The sequence below is a fragment of the Dryas octopetala genome, chromosome 7, assembly GCF_963921425.1.
Source record: "Dryas octopetala chromosome 7, drDryOcto1.1, whole genome shotgun sequence".
Lineage (NCBI taxonomy): Eukaryota > Viridiplantae > Streptophyta > Magnoliopsida > Rosales > Rosaceae > Dryas > Dryas octopetala.
Window position 1 is genome coordinate 18,907,074 of NC_141372.1, and position 9,889 is coordinate 18,916,962.

General features: G+C 39.3%; 1 protein-coding gene across 1 annotated transcript; it reads left to right on the forward strand.

The window, feature by feature from the left end:
- Positions 1-331: 331 nt before the first annotated feature.
- LOC147280278 (beta-xylosidase/alpha-L-arabinofuranosidase 2-like) lies at positions 332-5,342 on the forward strand. The gene is made up of 7 exons (XM_086250328.1): positions 332-864; positions 2,537-2,824; positions 2,950-3,119; positions 3,255-3,352; positions 3,503-3,853; positions 3,963-4,373; positions 4,581-5,342. Exons 1-7 carry the CDS (start codon positions 340-342, stop codon positions 5,150-5,152), a joined length of 2,415 nt encoding a protein of 804 aa, XP_086106454.1. The 5' UTR covers positions 332-339; the 3' UTR covers positions 5,153-5,342.
- The last annotated feature ends 4,547 nt before the right edge of the window (positions 5,343-9,889 follow it).

Sequence of the window (9,889 nt, forward strand, 5' to 3'; positions counted from 1 at the left end):
GCAGAACTGCCCATACATAGAAAAAGGGAAATCTTTCACGGACTCAAATAAGCTATAGGACTACCACAATAATATATAGATTCTCTCTCTCTCTCTCTCTCTCTCTCTCTCTCTCAAATGGTGGTGTCTGCCAAAAGGCCCAAAACCTTTGCATTTAATGTAGCTTCAAGTCCTTCCCATTTATATCCATCACGGGCTGCTAAAAAACAACATGTTTTAATCACCATTTAGGCAGCCAGCCAGCCATTTAATCCTTTTTTTTTTTTTTACAACAATATATAGTGATATGACATATATTTATTTATTTATTTATATATATAAGGAGCCAAGCACAGCAGCATGAGGCAACAACCCTTTAACTTGTTGATGTTTTCAGAGATGTTTAATTTGTATTCTCTAACAAACCCTTTGAAGGCCTCAATGGCCTCTGCAGAAAACAGAGCACCGAAGGTCTCTGTTTTCCTCTGCTGGTTGATGCTGTCTCTATTAGTTTCATCACCAAGTTTGAAGGGGGTTTTAGTTTTAGGGCAATCAACACCAGTGTTTGCTTGCAATGTGGGAAGCAATGCAAGCTTGGGGAGTTTTGGGTTCTGTGACAAGTCGTTGGGGATTGAATCGAGGGTGGGGGACTTGGTGAAGAGGCTGACATTGCAAGAGAAAATTGGGTTTTTGGTGAACAGTGCAGGGAGTGTAAGCAGGCTTGGAATACCGAAATACGAGTGGTGGTCGGAGGCTTTACATGGAGTCTCTTATGTCGGTCCAGGGACTAAGTTTTCCAATGTGGTTCCGGCTGCTACCAGCTTTCCTCAGGTTATTTTGACTGCGGCTTCTTTCAACACCTCTCTCTTTGAAGCCATTGGAAGGGTACGTACGAACACAACACTCTTCATCATCTTTACCTTTCTGCTTATATATTATGTTTCATTCTTCTGCTTGATTCCTTTTGTTATCGGTCACAATCTATACATCTTTTTGACCATCATTGTCTTCATACCAAATGAAAATCAGACCAGGGTAGAGCAGAGTAGAGTTCTAGCTTTCTCTCTCTCTCTCTCTCTCTCTCTCTCTCTCTCTCTATGATACATGATTCTGGGTTGGTTGGACTGTAATTGCATATTGTGATTCAATTCACTATTGTTGGTTTGGTTTGCTTGAACAGAGTTTTTCTTCAAAATTGATGACTGTATGAATCTGGTTGATATTAGTTGTGATAAGTGTGAAAAAATTCAATTTACTTGTTTGATGTTACAAAGGCATATACACACAGTCCTAGGTGGCCGGCTGTAAATGTAATTAGCAATTTTTTGGATGGATTAAGTATTTTGTCATCTTTAATCTTACCATTTTCGTTAGTGTCATCCTCACCATCATCATAATCATGACCTAGATTTGCATTGATTAATTCATTTGTTTCTTATTATGGTTCAGTGTACATACACCAACCTAGCGTCACAGATTTAAATGGCAGTGCACTCATAAAGTAGTGATATCATATTTTATAGTCTTATCTGTAACCACAAAATATACACTTTTACAGCTATTTAACGCAAAAGCATGTGTCAGTGCATGCTTTCCCTGACGTATTTTCAAATACAATTAAGCATGATTAATTCAATTGTACCAAACAAAGTGGAATAGTGGATGCAGAAGAATATACGGTTGTTATTTGTTAGGGGTTGGTTTCAAACTTTCAATGAGTATCATCTGCTTTTACTTTTACTTGAAAACTGGTGATTTTGTTGGTGTAAATCATTGACTTCTACCCAATTGATAGTAGTTGGTGAAAGGTTCATTTGTTGGGTAACAGCTTCTCCAAAGAGTACATATAGACTTTTTAGGCTATTCCAGCTTGCACTGGAAGAAAAGTACAAGAGGGAAGATACTGATCGATTACCTGTGACATTAATTACTCGATAACTAATCATATCTTTTTAAAGATAGCCAAAAAAATTAAAATCTTAAATTATGTTTTGTAGTTTGTACACTACACATGTGAAATGGACAATAATTGATCAACCTAGTTTAATGGGAAATTAAGAAGCTCAACCACTAACCAGATAGATATTTATATGCTTTTTTTATTCATTGTTTTTTCTCTTCTTTTTTATTTTCCTCCACTCTTGATTTTTTTCTTTTGTTTTTGGTCCCTCTCCAAACCATTTTGTTTTATTCTTTGTTTTTTTTTTTTTTTGTTTGCCGATTCTTGATTTTTTACCTTTGTTTTTTGGGTCCGACTCCAAATCTTGATTGGTATGGGTTAGTGGAATATATATGCAGACTCAGGTTATTGAGATAGATCCAAAGTCTAGGAGACAAATGACCCCAAAGTCAGTTCTCGTACACACCTAATTACCCACTTGTTAGAACGTGACAAGCTAGCTTTTACTTTTTCCATCTCTCACTTATAATACCATTAATTGTATGGATGGTGGTCCATGGTATATACAGGTATTTCTGAAAAAAAAAAACATACAGAAAATGTGATGCATAGAATGATCAACTTGTTAATGCAAATGATTAATTACATTAATGGCAGGTGGTTTCAACCGAGGCCAGAGCAATGTACAATGTGGGATTGGCAGGATTGACATTTTGGTCACCAAATATTAACATATTTAGAGACCCCAGATGGGGAAGAGGGCAGGAGACTCCAGGAGAAGACCCCTTGCTCTCAAGTAAATATGGATCTGGATATGTTAGAGGTCTTCAACAAACTGATGATGGTGACAAAAATAGGCTTAAGGTTGCTGCATGTTGTAAACATTATACAGCCTATGATTTGGATAACTGGAAAGGGACTGATAGATACCACTTTAATGCTGTGGTAATTAAAGCCGATTCAATCAAATTTTAGTATTAACCCACATACATTATCTGATTTTGCAAAAAAATTGAATTTTCTTTCTCTAATTCGACCTCTTGTCTTGCGCGTTTGTGATCGATCATTAGGTAACAAAACAAGATATGGATGATACATTCCAACCACCATTCAAAAGTTGTGTTATTGATGGGAACGTTGCCAGTGTCATGTGTTCTTACAACCAGGTTAATGGGAAGCCAACTTGTGCAGACCCAGACCTTCTTGCTGGGGTCATCCGAGGCGAATGGAAATTAAATGGGTATTTATTTTTATTTTCTCTAATTAATTAACTCTTAATTTCTTATTATATGTTTATTATTATTCTTCAGGATGGGAATGAGAATAAGTGGTGTTCAATGAACTTAATCACATGAATGATATTGGACTGCTGCAGATACATAGTTACTGATTGTGATTCAATAGATGTGTATTACAAGAACCAACACTACACCAAGACACCAGAGGAAGCTGCAGCTAAGGCCATATTGGCAGGTGTTTACATTTAACAGATTACTCATATAAGTGATCACTGAATTTAAATTTGTTATAGGGTCATATATTAAACAGTTTGAAACAAACTATTTTAATCATTACTGAACAAATTAATGATTGATTTGGTACTTGTTTTAACTTGTATTGCAGGGTTGGATCTCAACTGTGGATCTTTCCTTGGAAAATACACAGAAGGTGCAGTCAAAGGAGGACTTGTGGATGAGACAGCTATTGACAGGGCCATTTCAAACAATTTTGCAACCTTGATGCGTCTAGGCTTCTTCGATGGCGATCCAAGCAAGCAACCCTATGGAAACCTTGGTCCAAAAGATGTGTGTACCCCAGAGAACCAGGAACTGGCCCGTGAAGCCGCGAGACAAGGCATAGTGTTGCTCAAGAACACTCCAGAATGCCTGCCTCTGTCTCCCACAGCCATCAAATCCTTGGCAGTCATTGGTCCCAATGCCAATGTCACAAAAACAATGATCGGAAATTATGAAGGTACACATAATTAATTCATTATTCCTTATAATTATCAAGGAAGAACGAAGAAGACGTATAGTTAGTTAGTTATATTCGATCTGATGAAATTTTGTTGGAAATTTGGCAGGCACCCCTTGCAAATATACAACTCCTTTGCAAGGCCTCACAGCCTCAGTCGCGACAAGTTATGTCCCTGCCTGCACAAATGTGGCTTGTAGCACTGCCCAATTAGATGATGCTAAGAAGATAGCAGCCTCAGCAGATGCAACTGTACTTGTAGTGGGTGCAGATCAGTCTATTGAGGCCGAGAGTCGTGACAGGGTTGACCTCAATCTTCCAGGACAGCAAACACTTTTAGTCACAGAAGTTGCAAAGGCATCCAGGGGACCTGTAATCCTTGTCATAATGTCTGGAGGAGGCTTTGATATATCATTCGCCAAGAATGATACTAAAATTACAAGCATACTGTGGGTTGGTTACCCTGGCGAAGCTGGTGGAGCTGCCATTGCTGATGTCATTTTTGGGTATTATAATCCAAGTAAGTTGGCCAAAGTACAACATGCTTGACAAGCAAGTAAAACTTCCCAATGTATACACCTGGTGTTTATGTCTCTCTCGTCACATGTTAAGTCACATGATGAGAGAAATAAGTGATATAGACATATAAGGTGTATACACCCGTTATAAGAAAGTTTTTTCTCGTGAAACACATAAATGACTGCTATTATTATTATTAATATTGCAGGTGGAAGACTACCTATGACATGGTATCCACAATCTTATGTAGACAAGGTTCCAATGACAAACATGAATATGAGACCAGATGCTTCTAATGGTTACCCTGGCCGGACTTACCGGTTTTACACCGGTGAAACCATTTATTCATTTGGAGATGGACTAGGTTACTCCACCTTCAATCACCGCCTAGTTCGAGCCCCTGAACTAGTATCCATTCCCTTAGAGGAGGGTCATGTATGCCACTCATCAAGTTGCAAATCACTTGATGTTGTTGAAGAAAGTTGTCCAAATCTAGCTTTTGATATCCATTTGGGGGTCAAGAACATGGGAAGGATGAGTGGAAGCCAAACAGTGTTGTTGTTTTCTAGTCCTCCATCTGTACACAACTCACCCCAGAAGCACTTGTTGGGTTTTGAGAAGGTGTTCGTGAGTTCTAAGAGAGAAGCACTGGTTAAGTTCAAAGTGGATGTTTGCAAGCACTTAAGCGTGGTTGATGAGCTTGGGAATAGAAAAGTTGCCCTGGGACAGCATGTGCTTCATGTGGGAAGCTTGAAACACTCATTCAGCGTGAGGATTTGATATAAGTCAACTCCTCTATGTTGCGATTCTTCCCTTGTATTATCAACTCTTTCCCCAAGGCAGATCGGAATAGAAATTTGAGCTATAAATAAGTTGAGAGAATTGTCAAAATTTTCTCAACTCTTAATTTGGTACATCCAACTTGTTCAAAACTAAAAATTTAATTGAGAAATTCAAATGAAGTAATGATTCTTCCTTCACTTTTTGTTTTGTAATTTATTATATGTTCACTCTATTTCTACCAAGGTTGGGTTTGGAAAGAAATGCTAAGGCATATCCAAACATTCTTTTTATGGGGTCAACAATGACTAATCCATCTATCAATCCCATGAAGGAAGTTAGAGCATTCAATCCAAAATAAATTGGCAATGCGTGGAAAGATTCAAGACCATTACAAGCTCTTACACAAGGCTATTATTTTCCAATGTGGGACAACACCCCACGTTTTTACATCCCCAATGCTCAAGGCCCAATACCATGAAGTCATTTGGGCCCCTTTTGGTATTTTCTTATTCCCTACGCCACCCCAACTTGTACCCCAAGTCTTATACTCTATAAATAGGACTTTTGGAAAATCTCTAGGTGTACGTGTGAGGTACCAATTAAGAGTACAAGGACAAACTAGAGAATCAGTATCAGTTATTGAAATCAGCTTGTTCATATGATTAATCGTCTGGGCATAACGACAAGTCACACAAGGCTTAACATCATGCTGTTTGGGCCTAAGCCCAAAAGACTAAGCCCTTCCTAGGCTCCTAGCCCCTGACCTACCAGGCTCCGGCTTCCTAGGCCATGACCTCTTAGGCTCCGGCCTCCTAGGCTCCGGCCTCATAGGCTCCGGCCCCATAGGCTCCGGCCTCCTAGGCTCCGGCCTCATAGGCTCCGGCCCCATAGGCTCCGGCCTCCTAAGCTCCAGCCTCCTAGGCCCCGACTCGTGTCAACTCACTCGGATCCTCGAGACCGGTGACACGTGGCGCTCCTACAGTGCAAGTCATCACAAGGGACACGTGTCATCACCGGATTGGTTGACACTCTTCTAAAGGTACTATAAAAGAGGTACCTTCTTGTCACAAAGGGAGGATTCAATCATTATTACACTATTCACTCACTCTGCTCTCAGATCTCTCTGAACACTGACTTGAGCGTCGGAGGAGCTTTGGCCGGCACCACACCGGTGCCCTTCCCGCTCACTTTTGTGTACTTGCGCAGGGTGCTTTGGATATCATTCTCTCTCATTACTCACCAGTCGGACCCAGCTACCCGTTCCTGCCCCACTTCGACGTGTCATCCGCTCAGTGGTGGGTCAACGGGCCTACGTGGTTCGACTCGACGTTGACTGCTCTACCATTTTTGAGCATCAACACAGCTACATGCTCACACATGTCACAAAACATTTAGGAAGCTTCCAAGTTTTGAATCATACCTGATGACCGAACTCATTGTTGGGCCTATACCTGATGTGGAGGCTGGTTTCTTAATGAAAGTGTATGGCCCTTCTTGTGCCACATCACTGCTTGGAGAAGCTTGTTTTGCTGCAGCTTCTTGGTGAAACCTTTTAACTTTTGTTCCTTTTGTCTTGGGAACAAAACAGCAAGTAAAAGGTGTATGTTGTTTTTGTGTGTGTGTGAGTTGTGCAGTTCAAAAAGGCAGAGAGAGTGCAGTAGTGCAGCCCAGAGAAAATAGAGAGAAAAGTGAGAGCTTTATTTTCTGGTGTAGAAAAAGCTACGGCTTGAGATTGAGAGTGAGTGAACTCTTGTAAATCTTAAACCTTTCTACTTCAATATAGTGAAACCCCCTCAACCCCGTGGACGTAGCCAATTAAGGTGAACCACGTTAAAGATTGTGTCTTGTGTGATTGTTTGTTCCTGTTTTGTTCTTGGTTGGATCTCTATTCATCCTACTTGATTGTGGAATTGGTTTGTGTTCCTAACAGCTGGTACCAGAGCAAGGTTCTTGGTTTGAGTGGGAGAAATGGCAGAAGATGACGCAAGATACAAGATTGACAACTTCAACGGCACTGATTTCGGATATTGGAAGATGCAGATGGAGGATTATTTGTATCAAAGAAGTTTTCATGAACCTCTAACATGGAAGAAACCTGCTAATCGAGATGAATTAAGCACTCTGAAGGCACTAGGGTGCATTCGATTGGCTCTTTCAAGACGCGTTGCCTTTAATCGGAGAAAACTACCGTTGGACTCATGGATGCCTTATCAGATATGTTTGAGAAACCTTCTCCACAAAATAAAGTTCATTAGATGAGGCGTTTGTTTAACTTAAAAATGATGGAAGGAACCTCTGTGTCGGAGCATTTGAATGAGTTCAATGCTGTTACAGCACAACTTAGCGCTGTTGAAATTAACTTTGATGATGAGATTAGAGCCTAGTTGGTTCTATCTTCATTGACGAATAGTTGGTATGGTACGATAACAATTATTAGTGGTAGCAATGGAAAAGAGAAGCTAAAATTCAATGATATTCGTGACTTGATTATGAGTGAATAGATTTGAAGAAAAAAATATGGGGAAACACCAGGGTCTACTCTTAATATTGGGGCCAGAGGAAGAACAAATAATAGAGGTCCAAACCGAGGGAGATCAAAGTCCATAGGACGAAGTAAATCTAAACTCGGAAAGTGGTCAGATGGTTGTTGGCACTGTGGCAAGCCTGGTGTCACACTCTGAACCCCGTGTATGTGACAGAGGCACCTCTCTTGAGTACTCCGAGAGATTAATATCAAACCACCTGCGTTAATCCCCAAAGACGCCAAGAGATCGAGGTTGAGCCTTTTTTAATTTAAATAGATCGGGTTGGAGCATAGCCCTCATTACACAACAAGATCTTTAAGAAAAATAATAAGATCAAATTAAATAATAATCAAAATAAAAATTAACTAACTCGCTAGGGTGTAATAGTTAAATCAACACCCCAGAAAGGGAATTACCAAAGTATAAGTAAAACCCACGTACAAAAGTTACAAAATGATTAAAACATAATATCATCGTTCAAAATGGGTTCCCAATGTAAAACGCACATGGGAAAGCAAGAACCCATACAATAGCAAAAGACATGATAATAGAGACTTTGAGACACCCGATAAAAGAATCCAAGCTCCGCACCCCTCACACATGAGAAAGCAAGAACCCCTACAATAGCAAAAGACATTATAACAGAGACCTTGAGACACCCGACAAGAGATCCAAGCTCTGCACCCCTCAGTCAAGATCTCCTCAAAGAGGCAAATCTGCATAAGCAATAGAGAAGAAACAAAACAAAACAAAGAAAGTAGGAGGTAAGCATCTCATACGATTATAGCTTCCCTCAGGGGATCCTGCTAGGTTTGAAAACATTTAAAAATATTTCCCTGTGAAAGATTGATTTTCAAAATCCCAAAACATTTCCACAAAATCGATTTAACACCTCAGTTACAACAGTATATGGCAAACATGCATAAAAAACAGTAAATAATAATAAATTAGATGGTCGATACACATTAAGTACAATTATAATGTCAGCTGCGAAAGACAGCTACCATAGCGAGAGTGCCCTAGTAAACAGAAATAGGAATTCACAATTGAGAAATCATATCAACTACCACCAGATCAGTTATGAGCCCTGGCTTCGCACAAGCACACGTCACACGAGATAACTCGTAAGTGATTAATTCATCTAGAAGGTTTAGGGACTTGAACCCAAGGTCACCGACGAGGCTACCCTTACTCTCAGACCAAATACAATAAGCATAATAGCATGTTATAACAGTTTAAAAACTACACATACACACACAAAGTCCATAATCAGGAATGTAGGATAAATTTCCCTACCTGGAATCCAATGTTGTTCAAGTATTTTCTTCCACAAGCCTTCCACGTTCACGCAGTCCTATCTTGGAAAATCCTCCGTAATTAGACAATATGGCAACCTTAACCTCTTAATAACTCGACAACTAGGTAACTGGGTAATCCAATAGAAACAAAATCGACAGAAGAAAACAAAGTCTAAGTTAGAGACGATTAACAATAAGGGAAGACGATATGACATTTCCTTTAGTCACACATCGCAAGTTTCCAATCCTAAGTAGACTAAACTCTTCTCTTTAGAGTTTACTTTAGGGTTCACAAGTTTTAAGTTTTATTTTAAAGTGAAACCAATTGACTAGTTGCTTTAACTCAAAGCAAATCCTCAAATTAAATAAGATTAATTCAACTTAATCTCTACAATTGAAACTTGCTAATCCTAGCATGCTAATAACATTTAATTACACAAATGAGTTTCCAAAAATAAGGTTAGGCATGCTTAATTAATATATAAATCCTACTTAATTAATCTAAGTATGTATCCTAAAATTAAAGCCTAATAATAAATAAATAAAGCAGAAATAATAAAATACTTAGCCGGTTGTAGACCTTCAAAGTTAGACTCCTCTTCTAGGAACTCCTCCTTACACTCCCAAAACTTTAAACTATGAGAAATTTATTCCCTTTTGGTATGTCTCTTCTTAGAGAGACTCCCAAAGAACCAATGAGTGAGTAACTCTAACTTCACTTGGTAGTGCAAGTGAAAATGAGGGACAAAGGTCTCTATTTATAGGCACTAGAGGGTTGGAAGAACTTGTAAATCTCCAATGTGGGACAAATTTCACTAAAAATGCTAGAAAGAAGGCCGAAAATCGAACTAGGTTGTGAGAAACCCGATTGGGGATCCGTTTTGTGAGACAAAATGCCCACGAGTTGGCCC

Excerpts from the sequence above, each read along its gene's own strand:
- LOC147280278 (XM_086250328.1), top strand. The coding sequence starts at position 340 with ATGAGGCAACAACCCTTTAACTTGTTGATGTTTTCAGAGATGTTTAAT. Across the intron at positions 3,120-3,254 it reads GGCGAATGGAAATTAAATGG|ATACATAGTTACTGATTGTG; the intron begins GTATTTATTTTT and ends GGACTGCTGCAG. Across the intron at positions 3,353-3,502 it reads AGCTAAGGCCATATTGGCAG|GGTTGGATCTCAACTGTGGA; the intron begins GTGTTTACATTT and ends CTTGTATTGCAG.